This window comes from Pantherophis guttatus, chromosome 1, assembly GCF_059756535.1.
Source record: "Pantherophis guttatus breed Tessera chromosome 1, ASM5975653v1, whole genome shotgun sequence".
Taxonomy (NCBI): domain Eukaryota; kingdom Metazoa; phylum Chordata; class Lepidosauria; order Squamata; family Colubridae; genus Pantherophis; species Pantherophis guttatus.
In genome coordinates this window covers 300,770,087-300,793,991 of record NC_142063.1, presented here as the reverse complement: position 1 = coordinate 300,793,991, position 23,905 = coordinate 300,770,087, and the positions used below count along the sequence as shown (strand labels likewise).

The 23,905-nt window shown below is 36.3% G+C and overlaps 1 protein-coding gene across 6 annotated transcripts in view; it reads left to right on the top strand.

Annotated features, from left to right (window-relative positions):
* The window catches only part of HHAT (hedgehog acyltransferase), a 158,036-nt gene that overhangs the window by 64,718 nt on the left and 69,413 nt on the right, over positions 1-23,905 (top strand). For 5 of the 6 annotated variants that reach the window (XM_034427740.3, XM_087883203.1, XM_034427739.3 and 2 more), the window contains one exon: positions 4,271-4,306. The exons of the other annotated variant lie outside the window; for it this stretch is intronic. In XM_034427740.3, the coding sequence (XP_034283631.2) occupies positions 4,271-4,306 (36 nt within the window). The remainder of the gene's footprint in view (positions 1-4,270; positions 4,307-23,905) is intronic. 6 annotated transcript variants of the gene reach the window in all.

The window sequence follows — 23,905 nt, the reverse complement described above, 5'->3', positions numbered from 1 at the left end:
TTTGAATCCCACCACTGACTGTATAGCTCACTACTTTTCATGGTCAGTTGTTTGCAGACAACAGTAGAGCATAACATTGTGCTTTAAAAGTTGGCTTTCAAAGCACAAGGAGATGAAAATATATTCCTCCACTTTCTTATATACTGAGCTGAGCTAAGAAGGGTATGTGAGAGAGAGAGAAGAAAGAGAACAGATTTACAAATCAAGTTATGCAATTCATTACTGGCATGAAATCAGCCATTTTTTCATCAGTAAATCATATTTAAGCAAGTTTTGGCTTGGTACAATGGGTGAATAAGATTAATGGTTGAATAAAAAGGCTTTCTTTGTTTGTTTGTGCAAATGTGTGTATGAGTGAGAAAGAAAGCACAAATATTTGAGATCCTGGCCTGCCCACTTGCCTACAGCCAGCGCATATATTCTACAACTTGATAGCCTCTGCCCTTATCTCTGTGAAAAAGACTACATACTTTGCAAAACATGGAAAGTAACATCATACTTGTGCTGGACTTTCATTGATATGCAATTTATGGTTCTAAGTGATTTGTTTCTACCTGTGGTTAGCCTTTTCTCTGCCCTGGCTGTGTTCCCTGATATCTAACAAACAGTGATTCCTTCACCTCTGAGACTTTGTTCAGCCAGTGAAGTCTGAAAGCAGTGAAGGGGCAGACAAGCTGACATATTCTTTTCTCTTCCTCTGTGTGCCAGCTTCTGAAGAGCTTTTGGTTCCTTTGTGCTAAATGGATTTCAATTGAGGACATTAAAATCTTGATCAGCCTGTCAAATAAAAAGAAGCTATTTTTAAAGATAATTTTAATACTTTGAATATGGTTCCTCAAATTATTTTACATGCTTTGCCCTCCTACACAGATTAGATCAAATTTAATACATGAATTATTCCTGAAGTATAGTGTCTGGGAAATTTGCCTATCAATAAAAGAGAATGTTTGTAGCTCAAAGTTGAAACGAGGGGTCCTTGGTGCTCTCTGAGTTTGGTTGTTTTGTTGCAGATGTTTCATTCCCAAACTAGGTTTAACATCATCAATGCTGGTGGTGCTACCTACTTTGGGTAATGAAACATCTGCAAGAAAGCATTCAGCTTCAGGGAGCACTAAGTACCTCTCAGATTTGTCTATATTTTGGAACTGCCCATGGTGCTAAGATACCCTAGTCCAGTGGTGGTGAATCTTTTCGGCACCAAGGGCCTAAATCGGAACGCGCATGTATATGTGAGCGCCCGAAACCCAAAGACCAGCTGGCCGGCATACACACACGCTGTTTTTTTGGCCGTTTTTTGGGTCATTTTTCAGACTGTTTTCTGGGCCATTTTCAGGCCATTTTTCGGGCTGTTTTTGGTCTAAAAAATGGCCTGGTTTTTTTTGCTGTTTTTTGAGGCGTTTTCAGGCCATTTGGGAGCCTTTTTCGGGACGTTTTCCAGCTGCTTTTGGGACTATTTTCTGGCCATTTTCTGGCCGTTTTTCAGCCATTTTCAGGACATTTTTCAGAAACCAGAAGAGCAGCTGGTGACAGTGTGTGTGCCCACAGAGAGGGCTCTGCGTGTCATAGGTTCGCCATCATGGCCCTAGTCATAGAATTCATTCCTTCAATTTTAAAAAAATGCTTTTGAAATCTAACCTTAAAAGCCAGAAGTCACTTACAGAGAATGTGTCATAAGAACTGGGTGTTTTCAAACTGGATTTTACATCAGTAGGAAAAGAATACAGCTTCCACTACTGTTAAAATAATCCATATTATTCTATCTTCTTCTATTAATCTATCTTTTATTAATTACTTTAGTAATGAATTTTCCCGTGTCTCATAGAATTAAATGAACTTTTCCCTCCTCTTCACCTTATATGTTATATTTTTTTTATAGTTGTAAACCTGAAAAAGGCCCCAAGTTATTGCTGATTTTGCCAACCTCACTTGGAGAATTTTTGACTAAAGAACAAGATAAAAGTGTATAGATGCATCTATACATAAATAAATTCGGTGTTAGAAAAGTACTTTGCAAAAATAACGATTTTATTGGGAGGGTGAAGGAAAATCTACACATTACGCAGTCTTTTAATTCTACAGGAATGTTGATTGCCCAGAAAAGAAATGGTAGGCGTAGATGATCTTCACATTTAAAATCAATTCATGGCATTCCCATTTTCTAATCCTGCAATTAAGTAATACAATCTTCAGTACACAGAAAAAGAAAAAAAGAAACAAATTTTATATAATTAATCCAAAATGCAATTTATGAAACTCTTATTTTCTGAAATGTCTGAAAATGACATTAAGATTAAAAATATTTTACCCATAACTCATTCTTTCTCTCCTCTCTTTCATCCCCCACCCACCACCCCGTTCCATACTTTGGCTTATAAATAGATCTCCCTTTCTCAAAATAAATAGAAAAGGCTCCTCTGGGTGAAAAGAAAAGGAGAAATTGGAAAGGGTTTCAGAAATTATTCAGTGGAAGGAATCTTTAGTTCTTTGTGTTCTTTGTGAAGATGATACCCTAAACACAATATAGTCAGTCAGTCAGTCAGTCAGTCAGTCAGTCAGTCAGTCAGTCAGTCAGTCAGTCAAAAAAACTAGTGCAGAAAAAAGTTCAGTTCTCCTGGCTTTACTATGCTCTCTGCATACACATCCTTCCTGAATTTCCACAAAGGTTTTTCACATTTCTTAGGCATCCTGCACAAAGGATTCTAATGTTTGCAAGTTCCACAAGAGATAGAGGCCAAATTCTACTTTCCACTCATAGTGAATGTTTTGCCAAATTCTACCCTGTATGACAAAATTGTTCTTTTATCACATATTCTTCTATTCCGAAAGAGGGAAAGAAAGGTTCTGAGAGGAAAGGTTTATTTATCGTAAGAAAATACCGTAGTACCAATACAGGCAGATGCCTCATCATCTGTTCAAACGCCCTTCTGGATGGAAATATTGAATATTGATGTTTAAGTTGTTTCTATTACTTCTTAACATCAAGAAAACACAGGAACTCCTCCAAAGTTTAATTGTGTTTGTCTCTGGCTTTGTTTTCATTATTGATTTATTTTTATACACATTTCTCTTTGAGCTGTCCTTTCAGGTTCTTGAGCCAATTTGCTGTGAAGGAACTTTGCTTGACCCCAGTCCACATTGTTTCAAGCCTTTTAAACCCTTCATTTTAAGGTCAACCCTGATCTCCACAACTATTATTTTCAAATCTCCTGCAGTGTCTCTTTCCTCAGCTGCTCTTGCTTCCTCAGGTTTTCTTCCCTTCAAACCAAAGCCGATTTAGGCATTTAAAACTGAAATTAAAACAAAGTGGGCTTTCTATATGCAAGTATATATTCAGCTCAGTCTGTAATCATACCAGATAATCACCTTCTCATGTGGTTGTTCTACATACTGTAGTTCCACCTGTTTAACATGACTGAATTAGGTAAAACACATGTCTAAGTTTTCCTTCTATGGAAATCCTGAAAATGATGATACCAGTAGTATTAGCCCAAATGCATGCATATTGATTGCTACATTATGAAGCTATGAATTGAGGAGTTCTTGGTGATTACTAGCTTCAGTTTCCTCTTAAAGGATTACCTTTGCAAAAAGATGAGAAAAGCAGCTTATTGGCTTAAATTCTTCAAAAGATTGTGATAATAAACTAGAAGAAAAACTATGTACTTCAGCCATCTCCCATTCCTCCTGATTCTTGGCCATACTGATTTGTGATGATGAAATCCAGGGGCATCTGAAAAGCAGAGCATCTTTTGACAATCTCGGTATGAAATTGTTTGCTATGTAAATAAGATTTCCTCTAAAAGATATTCTACCTTCCCTTTGCCCTCTCTAGTGAATGTGCAGCCCCTTCTCTTCTGACCAAAATTGTTTCAGTAAATACATGATGGGAGAAAAAGCCTCAGGGGCAGGTTTGAAGTGATATAATCAGACATCATGGAGTTGTGTCTGTTTTTATCAATTAGATCCTGACGTGTAATAAGCACGATATATCCTACATTCTGTTTTGTAAGCTGCCTGGTAAGGCAGTAACAGTGTCAAACTAAGACTACTCTCAAAATGCTAAGAAATACTCCTGGTGAAATGAGAACCCTTGGCAAATAACTTCAGGGCATATGTGACATTGTAGGACAGTGGTTTTCAACATTTTGACCAGTTAGAATACATTTTCATTATCGTAATTCTGCATCTTACAAAAATTACATATTATATTTATTATAATATTTTTTCTTTCTTTCTCCTCCTCTTCCTTTCCCTTTTCTTTCTTCCACAGAAGTTTTGATGTTGGATTACATAGGTTCCTTATCAGGTAAGTCAAAATGTTTTGTTATATCACTCCTAATTAAGGCCCACAATCCAATGAGTTATTTCTTTTTTTTTAATCATACTTCCTAGATAGTTTGTAGTACTGTTGAAGTGAACCAGTAATATTTGAGTTCTGTTTTATTGATTTGATTTTATCACTGCCCAACTCCAAATGACTCTGTTAAAGTTATGGAGGGATTTCCTATTTAACAAATATGATGAATTAAAATCCAAGCTTCTATGAGCAGACCTGTGTTCCCTCCAACCTGAAAAATGATTCTGGTGGTATAGAGAATGCGCTGAGTAAACTTTCAAAGTTCTTGACATTGACTTTTTCCTAGCCCCAATTCTGCTAATAGAAGGCTTTGTTCAGCAGAAACATTTCACCCTCTATGTCAAAAAAAACATGTAGAATGATTTAGTAGTAGAACTAGAAAACAGATCTGAATGCAAATTGTTTAGCATTCTCTACTAGACAGCAAATTGATTTATAGGCTCTACAATACAACTCTGAGACCATGATTTATTTATTTAAACTTTATTTGATGCTAAGTACACTATTTCATCTGCAGACTGATAGAATAAATATAGAAAGGTGATTTTTCTCTCAATATAAATATAATTTCTCACAGAAGTGAATATATGTAGCTCAGGATTGAACTATAGAGTCCTTGGTGCTCTCTGAGCTTATTTATTATTTTATTTTATTTTATTTTATTTTATTTTATTTTATTTTATTTTATTTTATTTTATTTTATTTTATTTTATTTTATTTTATTTTATTTTATTTTATTATTTTATTTTATTTTATTTTATTTTATTTTATTTTATTTTATTTTATTTTATTTTATTAAATTTATATACCGCCCTACTCCCGAAGGACTCAGGGCGGTGTACAGCCAAAAAATAGATTACAAAATTTAAAAGAACAATATAAAACCATATTAAATAAATTTGGCCCAGAACAAATTAAAACACCCCCAATACTTAAAACAGATTTAAAATTTACAATTTAAAAAGTTAAAAGGGAGGAGTTGAGCCAGGCTGGCCTGTTGAAATAAGAAAGTCTTGAGGGCGCGGCGGAATGTGCATAGATCCGGGATCCTCCTGCAAGCTTGCTTTCTTGCAGACATTTCATTACCCTACTAGGTAACATCATCAATGTATTATGATGTTATCAGTCCATGAGACATTTCATTTGTTTAATGAAATGTCTGCAAGCAGACAACCAAGCTCAGAGTTCACCAAGGACTATATTGTATAATAATTTCTCAGATTTCTAGAAGATGGGACAAAAAGAAGAATAAGCAATTATGGCCAAATTAGGTTTCTTAGTTCATTTAATATTTATTAGTCAAGAAGTAAAATAAATATGATATGAAAACATCAGTAGGCAGGAAAAAACTGGATATATTTTTAATGATATACATAAAAATATTAATATGCTAAATAAGAAGATAGCAGATACCTGAGAGAATACCTGATACTTTGCTGTTTCATTAAACTGCGGTATGGGAAGGCATTTTGCTAATGAGAAGAGAGATTGGTGATTTGCAATCTTGCTTCTGTTCGCATTATTATCATTATACCTTCATGATAATGGGATTTGTGGGAATAGTTTCATCAGGAAAGAAGACACTTCATTGTTCTGATGTGTAAGAGGTTGGTATGACTGCAAAGTTGTTTTTTTTTCCCACCAGAGATTCATATGCAAATAAGCTTTTTTTTAAAAAAAAATTCCCTGAAACAAGTTCTTAAATCTGTAAAGTTGTTTGCTCACCTATTGCTTTTTGTAAGCACTATTTTTCTGCTGTTTGAGGAGGAAAAAAAGTAGAAAAAAAGTGGCAGGTTATGTTTTTGTTTTGCACTTTCTTTATCTGGAAAATGATATTATACTTTATATGCTTTATGATAAGACTATAAGATAAAGACCTGTTTCATCAGACTTTATTTTTCTTAAATATAGTTCACATTTACATGTTTATAATTTAGAGGATATAGTATATATTTTGCTATGATGTAACAGCCAATGGTTGAGTGTGTTACTGTTATATCAGTTTATATCAGTTCAGCGAATATGGGTTTATATCAGTTCAGCGAATATGGGTGGGATCACAGCTCTCAGGTGCTTTTATTTTGTGGGAAGTGTTGTATAATTCTGTAAGTATATGAGAAAATAACCCTGGACATGTTTTGGCTTAAGAATACTATAACAGGTAGCAGATTGTGACTAATCAGAATGATAGTGTCTCTCACTTATAAAAATGGGGCAGTATCTGAATGAAATAAAGGTTAAGACTCATGTGGTATCTAGCAAACCTTTGGGCCCATAGCAATCGCTTTAACAATATTTAGTTCTTATTTTTCCAGTGTTCTGTACAATTGCCTTCATACAATCATGACTTCCTGCTGGCTGTTCACATACCCATGCAGATACCTAAATACATCGTGCTAGCCAGCTGATCAGGGAAACTGAGATTAGGAATAAGTTGCATTTTCCATTAGAAAATATTCACATAAGCAGAAATTTCCTAACAGTGAGAGCAATCAACCAATCAAATAGCTTCCCTTCAGACATTGTGGGTGCTCCACAATGGAGACTTTGAAAAAGAGAATGGACAACCATTTGTCTGAAACGGTATAGGGTCTCCTGCTCAAGCGGGAGGTTGGACTAGAAGACCTCTGAGGTCCCTTCCAGCTCTATTATTCTATGTTCACTAAGAGCCATGGTGGCGCAGTACTGCAGCAGGGCTAACTCACTGCTCACTCCAAGAGTTTGATTCTGAGTGGTTCAGGGTTGAATCGGCCTTCTATCCTTACAAGGTCAGTAAAATGAGGACCCAGATTGTTGGGGGCAATATGCTGACTCTGTAAAATGCTTAGAAAGGGTTGTAAAAAAAAAAAGAGGTTGTAAGTCTAAGGGCTATTGCTATTGCTAAATACTGTATTTTTCAGAGTATAAGACGCACCAGAGTATAAGACGCACCTTAGTTTTTGGGGAGGAAAATAAGAAAAAAGCTGATTGGCATATGGATCGGCCTCCCAGAATACCCCCAGTCAGCTGTTCCCAGAGGTGAATTTTAGCAACAGGTTCCTTGGTTGTGAGCTCTGTGCCTTGCTTCTTCTTCTTCTTCTTCTTCTTTTTTTTTTTTGCTTTTTTCCTGCCTCTGAAACTTCTGAAACTCCATTTCAGAAAAAACTTTATTTCCTGCCTCTGAAAGCCTCTGAAACAGAGCTTCAGAAAAAAAGCCTCTGAAGCTCTGTTTGTGGGCTTCTTTTCTGAAGCTCTGTTTGGGGACTTCTTTTCTGAAGCTTCTTTTCTGATGCTTTTTTCAGCCTCTGAAACCTCCGTTTGAGAAGCCGGGTGGGGCTACATTCGGAGTATAAGACGTACCCAGATTTTCACCCTCTTTTTTTGGGGGAAAAGGTGGGTCTTATACTCCAAAAAATACGGTAAGATGGACCTACACAACAGTAACTGATGTAAATTGATGGCTTTAATAAAGCATATAGATGACATGTACACCTAACTGGGACTGCTAAAGGTTTGTCTTATTCTAGGATGTTGGTTTGAACGGAGTTTAAAACCTCCAGAGCACAGACTGGAGAAGTAGAGAAACAAAGAGAGAAGAGGCTTTGAGACCTTTTACAATGCATCCAAGATCCTCAAAAAAGCCTTGACATCCTATAATCATACAGAAAGACTCACCTTAAATCCTGGCTCCATATCAAGTTTTTAAAGCTTTTCAGTCCATTTCTAAATAAATATATATGGGATGCTTGTGATAATGGTAGGGTATGTTGTTTGGGAGTGTGAGTGTACTTTTGAATGCAGAAGTCACTAGGTTGGCTGAGAACCTGAATGATATTCATTGAATGCTAGGTTACATGATGCAGTGACATGGAACTGAAAACCTGTGTATTAAAGACAAATATAATTGTAAATGATAGGGTAAATGGACTGCATAATTGCAAGTCGCACATAAATGGCAAAAAACAGAGCAAGTAGATGAATGTGTACACTCCAATAGAGTGTTTATATAAAGGAGGAAATGAAAATTTAAAACAGGCAATACCGGTAGAAAGATGGTGGGTAATATGTGGTCTGTTGCAAAGAATGATGAAAGAAGGTAAGATGGCTGTGTCTAAGAGCCTATTTCCTTCCTTTTGAAAGTGTAAGAGTTATAAGTGTCAGAAGAAATGTAAACAATGCGATGGAGTGGGAACAGGCTACTTATGTAGGCGATAAACTATAAGAGATAGGGTACATGGGTGCTGAAAGACCCTTTGCTGAATATGAAGGTGAATGAACCAAAGGAAAGAAATACATTGTGATGTCTTGTGCATATGAAGAGAATGAATGAGGATCAAAACTCGAAACAAACCATTGAAGGAAGAGCAAATAAATCAAGAGGAAAGGGAAGAGTGAGAAAGTCATGGCTACATGGAACTGAAGAGATCCTGAAAAAAGGAAGAAGTGAAATGTTTAACAAACAAGAGGCGGTGTAAAAAGCAGTGCACTGATGTGATTGAAACAGAAATGGTTTGCCAGGATAGAAACATACAGGAAAGAGTGTTGTGCTAGAAAGTAATTTTTATTTATATGCCTTTTTCTTCCTGCATGATTTTAATTTTGTTGGTTTACTATTTCATATGTTTTTTCTGAATTTTGCAGAATATGGTTTATCCGAAAGAGAATAATATTATGGGTATACATATATTGTAATATGCAAGTATGCATTCATGCAACCATATAGTTGTCTGCCACAATCAATTTCCTCATGCTGACAGCTAACCATCCTTTGCCAGGATGGCAGATAACCACTACTGATTGATAGGCATCCCTCTCTCCCCCACTCTTTCCCCCGCTTTCTCTCCGCTCCCTCATCTTTCTCTTCAAACTTGCTATTGTGTTTTTCTCAGCAAGTTTCTGAAAATCAGTTTATAAGTATCTTGCAGTAGATACTTACGTTTGCTGTGTTTTGTTCTTGCACAAATAATGCACACTGACAGTTTCCTGGTATGACTGAAGTTCCCAAGGGATGTAAAAAACCTGGTTCCACAAGGTAATTCTGTTAAAAAAATTGAATTATTCATTTTTTAAAACAAAAATCTATCATACTGTCACATGCAACCTTGTTGTTCCCAGTAATGTGTTTTAATATTTTAGATGATGATTTTGCATCTGTTCACTAATCTGGGTTATGAATCAGATGTTTGCAGAATGTAGAGTGAATGCAGCACTGCTATGACTCCGAAACAATTCACAGAGTCCACTGTATGAATTGATGCTTTTTTGCCCATTTGTTGCCTGTTATTATATTTGTTTCCCTTTAAATGTCAAAAGGAAAAAATAGCAGTTTTCTTAACACAGCGTTGTCTTTGTTATTGAATACGAATATTATACCTGCAGATAAAGGTAGGAGTTAGCCTATAGGGAAAAAAAAGGAATAACATGGAAAGTACATTTTTTCCTTAGCCACTCAAACCAGAAGATTCAAAGGGGAGTCTGTTCCAGCCTAGTTATCCTATTTTGGCGTTCTTTGTGTTTTGAGATTGGCATTCCCACTAGGTCCTGCCTATTCCAGTACTATCCAAAGACTAACAAAATTTGAATAATGAGCCATCTGCTGGGTTACTAAATGCTTTGAGTCTGATACTGGCAAAGCTGGTGAAGAAGGAGGCGCTAACCATCAGCAGTGTACACACCTGTCTTGTCAGTAAAAGGACATTGCAATGAGTTCAGTATAGTGAAGCATTATGCCTTTTTTGAAATATACAAGCTTGTTGGATTAGGCCAAAGACTCAGGGAGTTGAACATTCTGTAGAAAATAGGGACTGACCAGGCGTGACTGGGATAGTCCTCTTCCATTGTGACTCCCCTTTCAAATAGAATTTAATTTTTGCTGCCTTTGTGTAGTAAAGCATTCTTCCTTGAATATGTCCCATCCCATTTTAGCATAGACAGAATTGGCGACCTTTATACATTTGATGATAGTGCACTCCACAGTAGGTGCATGTTATATTATGAAGCACTCTGTTTTATAGATTCTTAGAGTCCCTATATTTAGCCTTAAGAAGTAGGAAAAAGTTCAAATATTAACACTTTATCCTCATATCACATAGCAATTTAAAATAGGTGGTTATATAAATAAATCCCTCTTCCTTCTGAATCTTTCTCCACCCCCCTTCTTTGGAGAACTGCTGTAACCCCTTAATTATTTTGATTTTCCTATACCACTTTATATAAGGATTTGCATATTTGCAACTCCACAGTTGAAAAGAATTCAGTCTCTTGCTACAGTCACTCGGGCAATCACAATTGGGTGATTGTGGTAGCAACTCTCCTTCCCCTTATTCCTGTCCTTTGTTTGTACAGTTAATTTAAAATTGTGGTTTGCTATCTTAAATCATGGAGAGAAAGAGAGAGGGAAGAAGGGAGGGAGAGAGAGAGAGAAAGAAAGAGAGAGAGAGGAGAGGGAGACACACACACACAGAGGTTTAGGTTTGTTCCTGAACTTTCAAACCATGGTTTTTAGGATTGTATGAATTCAGGATTTCAGATTAGTATTAATATGTACATGGATACCTCTTGCATAGAAAGTTTGTTCTTTCTTTATTTTCACTTAGTATCATTTTCTTTTTCCTTTTTTAAAAAAAATCAAATTATGTCTTGCTTTTTTGTTTGTAATGATAAAATGTGGTGCAATAGCAGAGCAGATTTTGTAGGTTGAAAGTTAAAGGTCTAAAACCTCCTATCTCTGAACCATTTTTGAGTCTGTAGAATATGGCCTTGCCTGGTGCAGCAGTTCACTAATTCCCATTGCCAACAACTGTATTCCAAGCAGCCTCTTGCTGACTCTGTTGTGTAAGAGAATAGTACTCCCACAGCCTGGGTGCCCTTCTGGCAAGTAAAAGGAAAAAAATGATTAAACGAAAATATGTTATATAATGGCACCACTCGACCCTGTAATGTTCTGATTTGTGGCTATAGAAATCATCCTCTTTTTCTTCCTGTCCTTACTTGTGGGAAGGTAGAAGAATGTCAGAAGAGCAAAATAAAATAAAAATTTATTTTAAAAAGTAAAAGAGAGAAGATGTAGAGAGCAAGGGAAGCAACCTTGTTTCCATTGCCAAGGCAACACGGACTAAAGCATTTTTAAAGTACAGAACAAAATAACATTCAGAAGTGGTTCAGGCTGATGCTTTCCTCATTCATTACAAAAAAAAAAAAAAACCCACTCAGGAAAAGGTAACAGCAAAATCAAAATTGCAAGATTCTGTTGTTATCACCAATCTGAATAAAACTAGAGAGTCAGTTTGGTGTGTGGTGATTAAGGAATCATCTAGAAACTGGAACACTGGGAGTTTTAGTCCTGCCATGAGCACAAAACTAGGAGGACCAGTCATTCTGTTTGAGCTCTAGAAAAGAGGCAATAGCAACTGACTCTGACTTCTGCAAAAATCTGCAGGGACTAATTAACCTTTTGATATTCCAAAAGACTCTTAAGACATGGTTATGTGATCAGACCTGGGGCTCCCACTGAACAGAGCCTATCCAGGTGATTAAAATAGCTAGACCATCTTGTAGACAAAATAAAGCACTCTCCCGTGGGAACCAAGTCACCCAACAGGTGGCAGTAGGAGGAGGAGCAGAACTGCTCGAGGACACCCGCCAACTGCCTGGATTGGACAATGTGACCTGTGACACCTGGGGAGGGAAATGTTTGCTCTTTTAATTACATGGTAACCACGGGAAACTTTTAGAGTTGGTTTTCATGGCTGTGCAAATATGATGTGCCCAATAAACATGTTCTCTGAGGAACATTCCTGCCTTGGAGTTCTGATTTCTTTGTATGTGTTTCTCAGAGCGCTGACAATATTGATATTGGCCTACTTGAATGTATCCATGGCTTGTGATTTAAAAACAGTATTGTGATTGTGAGGCAGAATATTAGTTCAGCTGTTATTAATAATGGGAAGTACTCAACTCTTTGAAATATTTCCTGGAATGTTATAGTAATAGTGGCTAAAATCTAAAGAACTATGTGGTTCTTCCATGCCTTTCTTAACACTTTTAAGCTACCTTTTGTTTTTTGGATTCTCCCCTCCCATTACAAAGCAACCCATATAAAAGTAATGATATGGAGGCAGAATAGGAGAGATTACATATATTGTGTTATACTTACTTGCCTTATAAGCCTTTGTAATCTGCTTGCTCTGTCAATGGTTAACAACATACGTCAAATTAAAATACCCACAGTAAACAAGCAATAAATTATTCATGATAAAGAAATACTTTAATAAGTAATAATTAATGTGAACATCAAAATAAACTAAATAAAAAATAGTACCTCAATAATTAACAACAAAAATTGAACAGATGACACCACCTCATTCAACAAATGTTTTCCAGAAGAACTGTTTTCCTGCAGTTTCTGAAAAGTAAAGAAAATAATCTGTTCACCAAGGTGAGTCTCTTCCAAAGAACCAGTGCTTCAAGAAGCATCATCTCATACTTTATCACTTTATCACTTGCAGATAAAGTGTCCTTTAAGATCAGTACAAGGTCCTATCCTTGGCGTTGGTGTCAAGGCTACTGACGTTCCCAAAACCCTAGGGATCAATTCATTGATGACAGCACCAAACGATATTTTGGTAATATATGTTAAATTCACCTCTGTGTGTATCATAAATAATGGGTAAAAGTTTTTTTTTATTACAGATAGAAGTTTATCCCAAATGACTATCCATCAGAAATACAGTCATGCCTTATAAACTAAATTGTAAGATTTTATTAATAAGATTTGTCACTTTGTTAGTTTTAGTTCCCTTATGGTTTTTTTCATGAAATATTTAAGCAGGATGTTTGCTTCCTTGAATATTAAAAAAAAATCCCTGAAATATATACCATATTTTTCGCACTATATGAGGCACCTCCCCCCCAAAAGTGGGTGGAAATGTCTGTGTGTCTTACAGAGGGAATATTGTGGCGGGGGGAGGACGGGTTGGGGGCGGCCACTGTTTGCTGTCGCCACTGTACACCGCTGCCATTTGCCACCACCACCATTCACCACCGCTGTTGCTGCTGCCAATTGCTGCTGATCGCCACTGCCGAATGGGAGGCCGATCCAACTGCCAATCAGCTGCTCGTCAGTGAAGGCTCCAGTGTTTGGCAGTGGTGGTGGTGGCAGTTCAGCTCAGTTGACCTGTGGTGGGCGCAACGGAGTGAAGTCCTGACGAGCCATGTGCTGAGGCTGCAATAATGTGCTGAAGCTGACCAGGCTGTTTGCTGTTTGCTGCAAGGATACTAGTCAGATGAATACCAGATTGATGCTTGGAGGCAGAGGCAGAGGATTTTTTTTTCTTGTTTTCCTCCTCTAAAGCTAATGTGTATCTTATGACATTGAGGCCAATTGCAGAATCGCCAAGGCAAGCTCTGCATTTGACAGACTACTGACCAATGTGTGGGACCACCATGGAATAAGCCTTGCTACAAAGCTCAAAGTCTACCAAGCAATAGTGCTAACTATCCTGATGTATGCCAGTGAGACTTGGACTGTATACAGGAGACATGCTAGGCAACTGAACCACTTCCAAACGACCTGTCTCCGTAGAATTCTGAGGATCCAGTGGCAGGACAAGGTGCCAGACACAGAAGTCCTCTCCAGAGCAGGCCTGCCATTAGTTCACACCGTGATGATGAAAGTCCAGACATGCTGGGCAGGCCATGTTGCAAGGATGCCAGACCATCACATCCCTAAACAGCTCCTCTATGGTGAGTTGTCTCAAGGAAAGCGATTGCACGGGGGACAAAGGAAGCAATACAAAGACACGTTGAAAGCCTCTTTCAAGTCCCTGGATATTGACACCACCTCCTGGGAAACCCTGGCACAAGATCGATCAACATGGCGCATGCTGATCCACCAAGGCTGCCAGACATCGGAGGACAGAAGAACAACCATAGCACAAGACAAGCGAGCACTTCGCAAAGCCAGAGTTGCAAATGCTGCAACAATGGTGCCCACATATGTCTGCCCGACATGTGGCAGAACATTTCATGCCCGTATAGGCCTTACCAGCCACCTGCAGACACATTGTGGACAGCCCACAACCTGTTAGATGTAAAGGTCCTCTTCAAACATGATGGACGAACATCATCATGTCTATTTTAATGGCATATGTTAATCTTATCTTTGGAAAACAGAAGGGAATGTCACTCTAATAGCAATAGCAATAGAACTTAGACTTATATACTGCTTTACAGTGCTTTACAGCCCTCTCTAAGTGGTTTACAGATATCAGCATATTGCCCCCAACAATCTGGGTCCTTATTTTACTGACCTCGGAAGGATGGAAGGCTGAGTCAACCTTGACCCTGGTGAGTTTCGATCTGCCAAATTGCTGGCAGCAGGTGATCAACAGAAGTAGCCTGAAGTACTGCACTCTAACCACTGCACAACCGCCGCTCTTATCTAAATATGAGAAATGCTCTTCCTTGACAATCCAGAGAGCTGATCAAAGTGCAGTCTAAATTGTGGATTCTGTGGCTAAATTTCTGGGCTAAATGGGAGATATTCCAAGAAAAAAAATATTCATTGGGATGGATGCACTAGCATTAAGTCTTACACACCGCAACAATTGCCAGATAGATTTTAACAATTGCTTGTTTTAAAAAATGTTATCAGATGGTAGGCCTGGAAGCTTGGGCTCTGGAGTAGTTGGATTTAGACAGAAGACTACCAAAGAAAAATCTCAGATTGTAAGATAGACAAAGTAAAAACAATCCTGAACAAGAGGACAGTACATTTTTGGATTTTGCCAAAGGGACTTCGTCATGTCCATGAGGTTAGTGGAATATAATTTTAGTTTGAGGGTATCTTTACTTTTTTACCTATACATTCTTGGGAGTACATCCTACTGAACTTGGATTTAATTTATTTTCAAATAAATATGCATATGATCACATTGTTAAATACTTGCAATTATCATGAGGCATTATATTTTGTATTCACTTAGATGCTATTGTATCTAAAAGGCTTAGTGACAAAAGCTATAAAAGGCATATGGCTAAAATTACTGATTGTTTTTTACCAACTAGAGGGGAAAATGTTTTATAGATGAAAGAGAAGGGGGGGAATGTTTTATTGACATTATTGAAACAACTGTGTCAGCATGAACCAACTTTTAAAGGGCAAGAAAGGACTAAACTACTTCCTTAGAGACGTAACTAGGGTATAGAATAGTCCTTTGTACATAAGAGATCTTGAAAAAAAAAGAATTTTTTTACTCTAGTTACATTTCAGCTTCTTGAACATTCTTTTATATTTAAAATGAGAATGTATAAAATCAGAAAAAAATATTTAAAAACATAGGGAAAAACAGAGAACATTTTGGTTCTATATCTTAAATCATTATATATAATCCTTGAAGGCCATTAACATGTTCACATATTTTCTGTATTGTTTCTTTCCTTATCAATGTTTTTCTTAAAATGAATACTATCTAGATCAGTGTTTCTCAACCTTTATTTTAAAAACTTTAAGATGCATGGACTTTTAACTCCCATAATTCCTCAGCCAGCATACACACAGTAGAAGTCCACAGATTTTAAAATTATCAAGGTTGAGAAACACTGATCTAGATGATGTTTTGCAAGCAAAAGCTTCATATTATATGGAAGTAAGATCAATTTATATAATTCATTATGTTAGCAAACTTTTGTGGCAAACTCAATGATATATGAGCATAGCTTTTGACAAAATAAAAGAATCTGGTATTATTTATTTGGAAATCATCTTGCTCCTTTTGTGCAAATGGTGAAGTCAGTGTCACCTAAAAATAGTATCAGTTCCAAATAAATTATTTTGAAATTCTTGCCTGTGTAGTGTCTTTTGGGTCTTTCATTTTATTTCATAGTCCTCCATTTCTTATGTGACGGGCTGGAAGGCAGCTTACATTTCCAAACGATTAGGATTCAATTGGCACAAAGCTCATTACTATGCTGTCAAAGCCAGGCAATTGGTTTCCCAATTATTCCATAAGCAGGGACGTGTATGTTTTCTGCAGGCCTTAAAAAGCTGTTTGTCATATTTGCATCATTATCAATTGGGGATAGTTAGATTTGGACATGAGGAGAAAGAAAATGTAAAAGGTATCACATTCAAGAATAACTTTAGTATACTTTTGTGTTAATGTGTCTATCTACCTATCTGGAATTTGTTCCTCTATCTATTTGTTAACAATAGCAGTATAGTTTTCTTCCCTCTTCTCCATTATACTTTACGTTTTGTGTTTTATGTGTGATCTTTTTAATTATTTCTTGCTGCATTTTATTATTTTATCATGGCAATGAAATCTCAAGAAACTCTTCTATTTGTTGATACTTTCTTGAGTGAAGGTATCACAGTCCTATTTATTGCTTATCTCATGAGAAACCAGACACTTTGGGAGGCTCAATTCATGCCTTAGCATTATTGGCAGCATGCTGACAAATGGAGATATTCAGATTAAAGTATTCATCAGCAGCCAATCCACCTTTTTTACAGACTTCTTTATTTTGGCAGCAGTGTCCCCTCTTCATAGGAAAAGCTTATTACATTTCTTTGTTCCAGTTAAAGTCCTGAAATGGAAGATTTTTTCAGCCATTTCGTAGGGCAAAATTGGTTCATGAAATCCAGAAGATTTAAAGGCTAATGAGAGTAGCAGAATAGCATCCTATATCTGGCAGATTTCTAGTTTCCTTAATTTCTGCTGTCCATGGTACTGAAGATTTCTTAATAGTCACAATCAATAGTATGGCAGTTCAGTGGTTTGAATGTTGGACTTACATCATTGGGTGAAACACTCTCCTAGCTCAACCTAGCTCACAAGGTTGTTCTGGGGATAAAATTAGGACAAGTCCTTGTGTAACTTGGCTTTTGCATTCATAGGTAAAGGTGAGGTAAAAGTGCCTTGGGATCATTGTGATCACAAAGAACCATCATAATTCTTAGCAAGCCAACTATTATGTCTTGCTAAGGTATATAATAAAATAAATTTATAATTTATCATAAATTGTATTTATGAATTGGAGTAGAGACAACTTGCCCTTGAGCAACAATAATTCTAAAACTTCTGCATAAGTGATGAATATGTAGATTGCTGTATTGTCTTTATCATGTAGTACTGTGTGAGATAATTTCAACCATGCAATAAATTTATTGTCACTAGAGGGACACCTTGTATTAATATTTTAGGGAACTGCTTAATAGATTTTCACAACTGCATCACAGAGAGACATTCAGTTACTCAAAGCCTTGCTTTTCTCATGCAACTCCATGTTTTGGAACATTTTACTTTTAACATACATGAAAGTTAACAACATTCTACACCAGCTTATTCTGCTACCTAAAATTAGATTTATATAACCATAAAATATAGCTGAAGTATATTATGCCTGCACTCTTCTCAGTTTACCTGTTTCTTCAGTATATATAGATTGTAGATGGTGAAGAAGTTACTGTCGGTAGGGTAATTACAAGCTCTTCCTCCTGATATACTTTTAACTGTCATTGTTTGCAGAGCCTGAAGAAAAATATGTATTTCTTTGTTTTCATTCTACACATAACCAGTATGTCCTTAGTTTCATTCCTCCCAATAGACATGCAATCTGTCTTGTGGTTTGATTACAATTCATTTAAGCTTTTATATATATATATATTAATAACTTGATTCCTTTCCTGTGGATGTTTTTTAAAATCAATTTTGGGAATACAAGAAAATGAACTGAAACATTAGAAGTGAAGAGAAAGAATAAAATGATTTAATCTATATATAGTTTGATCAGCGCAAAAGTATGTTTGAATGATGTATTATCAACCATCAGAGAAAGAATATCAGTACTTATCTTCTCAACTATACAATTTCTTGAAAGGTTTAATGTTCTATGTGTAAACTGCCTCAGAGATACAGAAAGTGGTATATGTTTGAAGTAAATGGCTTTGGCCTATGCCTAAATTCACATCTTTTGTTTCTTCTGAGGCAATAATAAAAGTTACTTCTATGTTTCTGGGAATTGCGAGAATATTTTATAGGTACAGGTAACAGCTGAATATCTAAAATTAATCAGTACTTCCACAGAGAACATCGGCTGTTCCACTTCATAAAATTAAGATCATGAAGTCTTTCCTTTGATGAAGTTGCATTGAGCTTATGGAAGCATGACAGAAACCAAACATTGTCTTTTTCTCTTTCTTTCTGAATTACAAGAGGAGATTTGAAAGCAGTGTCATGGGCGGAATTTCAGCTGGTCTGGTTTTCCTTGATATAACATTTCAGTGAACAGTCCTCTGCTTATCTCAGCACTCCTTGCTTTAGTGCTGAGTCATAGTAATCTTTATGGATAAAAACACATACATAAGAATGTGATAAAGATCAATAAATTTAATTTATTTTAGTATTATTACATTTTGAAATTTTTTAAAAATGTAGAATTATATTTGGAGTTTTCCCATAATAGGTAAGCAAGGGTTCAATTATAATATATGCTAGAATGTATAATTTATATGTGAAACAGAAAATTTTTTGATAGCCTTTATGAGTATGAATCTATCTACCTAGTGCAAAATTCTATGGTGATTCAAAGACTACTCAAACATGAAGCACATAAGTTGTCCTGGGGACCAGTCATCACCTTTCCCTTTTTGTTTAGTTTTCACTAAAACAACTGTCCATATTATAGCTAATCTATAACTTTAAATTATTGCCAGTTGCAAGTGCAGACTTTGTTTTCTACAATAGCAAAACCCAAATGATTTCTCTCCCAGAATTTTTTTTAATGGAATTACATTCTGGAAGTTGTAGTTCCAACACATTAGAGGTGTCTGATACAGGAAGGCCAAATTAGGAGGTATTGTTCCAATACAGGATATGAGAATGATAAGTATGAGTATTTATGAGATTATTCTGTATGCTATTGTTGCAAGCTTCCAAAAGACAGAAATAGAAAAATCTACTAAATGGTTTCAAAACAGTTGTTATGGACAAATAACCAGCATTATCAGCATAAATATTTACATGATCTTCCAGAAGATCTCGTCTTACAAAAATGTATGGTGTTCTAATGTTTTATTCATTTAATAGACAAAAAACCCTCTTGGAAAGAAATTTGTATAGATAGTTCAGTTATTAAAATAATTATTTAATTCAGAAGCTGTGCTGTACAGTTTTGTTATATTCATAATCAAAATTGTCATGCTATCACAAGCAACTGATTAATAGATGGTTGGATTATTTATGTGCCTTCAAATTATTTTTGACTCTAAGTAACCATAATCAATAGGTTTTCTCCATGATGATTTGTCCCTAACCTGGTCTTTCAGATCTTCCAATAGTGTGTTCATTGACATTGTAACTGACTGCATCCAACTTTATCCTCTTCTCTTCCATTCCATCTTTCCCAGCATTAGAATCTTCTCTAGAGAAGGGGTCTCCAACCTTGGCAACTTTAAGACTTGTGGACTTCAACTCCCAGAATTCCTCAGCCAGCTTTGCAGGTTGGAGACCCCTGCTCTAGAGAGCTGGGTCTACCTGTCAGGTGTCCAAAGTGGGATAATTTGAGCCTCTTCATTTGTGCCTTGAATGCCTTGGTGCCTTGGTTTGATTTGTTTCACAATTCTTTGGCTGATCATGGTATTCTCGGAAAACTTCTTCAACACCAAAGTGCAAAAGCTCAATTATTCTTCCTATCCTGCTTTTAAAATATTTTAAGATACTTATATTGTGCAGATTAGGTATCATTACTTTTTAAAAATTGAGTCACTATCCTTTCCTTCTAATATAGTAATAATTTTAGTCCATTGAAATCCAAATATTTTATTTTAAATCATATTTCCACATTGAGATAGAGCTTGAGGTGGGTGCTGCTGGAGGAGGGAGGTTGCATGAAGGCTGGGGAGGTGCAGTACAAGCATAGGGACGCTCAGGGAGGGTGACCCAAGGGTTTGTAGGTGGTAGGGAAGATATGGCGCAAGAGCAAAAAGGCTCAGGAATGGTGTGTTGGTATGGGGGAGGGGTGATGCAAGTGCAGCAACATTAAGACGTGTAAGAGTGGCAGGTGGTGGGAAGGGCAGTATGAGCATAGCTATGTTCATAGATGGTATGTATGGCTTTATTGATGGCTGGCACAGTGCAAACGCAGAGGGGCTGAGAGAGGGTATAAGGGTGGGGGAGATTTACCAGAGTGACATGTGACCTTCCTTGCTGACTTCCTCATTGACTTTGCTTGTGGGAAGCCGGCAGTATAATTCACTAAACTGAATTGTAGTTTGTGGGTTCTAGGACGCTGCAACCATCATAAGTGTGAACCAGTTACTATGCCCAGATTGCAATCACATGACTTTAGGGTATTGGGAGAGTCAGAACTTGACTGGTCATAACTACCACTTGTTTAGCACCATCACAACTTTGGTCACTGAACATGTTGTCATTAACCAAGAACTACCTGTACTTTGTTGTTATTCCCCCCTCTCTCTCATATTAGGTGCCCTATTTCAAGGTAATCTTTCTGCTCTATGCCTAAACATACATTTGATCTATCAATAATTTCTATTTTAAATACAATTAAATTAGATTCCCTGTTAGTGCTAGTTTCATTTTTATTTTATTTTTCATAAACATTTCTGATTTTTATAGAAATTTATAGAAAAAATAATGGTAACTTACATGCCTTAGTTCTGTTTTCTATTGTGCCTAGCAAATGCCTTGATTTTTTTTTTTTGCTCTTTATATTAAAATACATTGTGATTTGCCATTTCAGATAAATTAGGCCCTTATACTGTTTTCTCACCGAAGAAATAGTGTTGTCTCATAAAATTGAATGAGAGGGCTCAATCAAAAATGATCACTATATATTCTGTTTCAAGTCTTTCTCCTTTATCAGAATAAAACTCCAGTGCAGTAGGAAACATCTGTGTGAAACTGAGAAAAATATGCATAGAAACGAAAGCTATCAGTTTGATAATTAATGTTTAACTTTTTGAAGAACATATTTAATGTGAAACATAAGCTTAAACAAGGGTGGAGCATAACAGTCAACCTTTTTTCATTATTCTCTTTCAGTCTGTCCCACATTTTAAAAGAATAATGGAAGCTATTAATATTCATTTCAATTTACATTGAAAAAATGTAAAGTATTCCCCCACTCTGATTTTTTGCTTAGCAAAGATACAGTCTTACAGTTTTACAAACGGCTTAACAAAATAATAGCATATTTTTGTTCTTTCTGCTTTTAAATATCTGTTCGAAGAAAACAATGATAAAATACACACACAGACACACATACAATATCAACAGAGCAAGTTGTTATAGTACAAACTACACTAAGAACAACGAAAAGAATTCTTGTCCTTTCCAAACTGACAATTATTATTTCAAACCTACATTCTTGTGTCTAGACTAAGTGGACTGTTGTCCACAAAAACTAATATCATCAAATATCTTAGTTTTTCAGTTGCTAGGAAACAAATGTATTGTACACCTGGGTCCCATAATGTATTCATTTGCCCCATACCTGTATTCATTTATGTCTTCATAAAATCTGTTTATTTTTGGGTGGAGGGTATTCAAGGAGACTGTTACTTAGGTACCTATCTACTGATTGAATACCTTTTCTATAATCTCCCATTTACCTCTTTTTAATCATCTTCTCCATACCCCATTCAGATTAGTTTTCCTACCTATTTATTTATCAGAACAGCAGCTTTCCTCAAACTTACCTGTAGGCTCTTATGAGGAGTTGTTACTTCAGTAGTTATTTTCAATGGAAATTCGGAAAATTGTAACTCCCACATATCTGGAATAAGCTAGATAGAGAAAGGAGCTGAGTGTGGGAGTTCAGATAATTTTTAGGATCTTGGGCCTTGGTATTTTTAACTTCCCTTGGTTTGAGCTGACAATTTTAGAACTACCATTTATCTTAATTTTGCCCTAGTGTACACCATAATTGTTGGGGGTAATATGCTGACTCTGTAAACTGCTTAGAGAGGGCTGTAAAGGACTGTAAAGCGGTATATAAGTCTAAGTGCTATTGCTATAATTCTGGTGTAATAAATTTTAACTCCCTCCAAATCTGTATTGGAGAATTAAGAAACCCCATGGAATAGATTCAGAAATTGCATGAAATTATATGGGGAAAAGAGATTACTCTTCTTATTTCATCAGAGCAAACTGCTTTCCCTGCTGGAAATAATACAGTGGAATCTCACCCACACCATGGATGTTTATCTTCTTACTGTACATTTGAGAAATTCTGTCATGATTTGTCACACACACAGTTTAATTGACAGGCTATTGGTTTAACAAAAAAAAAAAGTGGTTGGTGTAACAAAAGTGCATTGTTTAAAACAACGAGCGATTGTTAACCATGCATTGTCCTGTTCTATATTTTTATAAATGGATTGACTCAGGCAGCCTTCATGTTCACAATTGAATAAGCAATGCTAATAAGATTATTTGAGTCAGCTTTTCATTTAATTATACATACTAGAAATCAGTGTGTTACCTACCAGAGGAAATAATATTAATTTCTATTTCTTGGCAAATTTTATTTGCTGAGTGTCACAGTATTATTGAGTCATTGTAAATACTAGGAAAAGATAAGTGATCCCTCTCCTAATTTATCTTCAAATTCCTGCCTATGTTTTTAGAAGAATATTGATCTAATCATATATCTACAGTATATCAGTTTCTGATATAGATATATGATTAATTATACCATATTTTATACCATCTATATCTCTCTATCTAAACAAGACCAGCCCTGAAAATAGGAATGATATACTGATGGCAACTTTTTCACGTAACAAGATGCCCCCATAGGTAGAGTCCTTTTTAGTGTTCATATTTTGTAGACAAAAATAATCTTTTGTTTGGCCCTTATTTATGGATTTCTTATTTTGCAAAGCTGCTTCTCCCCAAGTTTTGAAGTATTGAATATATATTGTATTATAATTTTAAATTATATTGTTTTATATAACTGGCTCCCGGTGGTCTTCCGGGTGCGGTTCAAGGTGTTAGTTATCACCTTTAAAGCGCTCCATGGCTTAGGACCTGGGTACCTACGAGACCGTCTTTTGCCACCAATAGCCTCCCACCGACCAGTTCGTTCTCACAGGGAGGGACTACTCAGGGTACCGTCAGTCAAATTATGTCAACTGGTGACTCCCAGGGGGAGGGCCTTCTCTGTGGGGGCTCCAACCCTTTGGAATGAACTGCCCCCGGAGATACGGAATATCCCTGATCTCCGTGCTTTCCGCCGTGCCCTCAAGACCCTGATGTTCCAACAGGCGGGGCTAAACATACGAACATGTGAATGATTTTTTAAATGTTATCTAATTCTGGGTTTTATTTGATTGACCAAACTAAGTAATAATTTTAATTAGCAATTTTATGATGTTTGTGTGTCTATATTTTTCTTGACTGTACACCGCCTTGAGTCCTACAGGAGAAAGGCGGTATAGAAATATAATAAATAAATAAAATATATTAAATGTTTCTAGAATTCTAAGACATGAGTATTAGGTTTAAACAAAGCTTCTAAGTTTGCAGACATGATTTATGACTT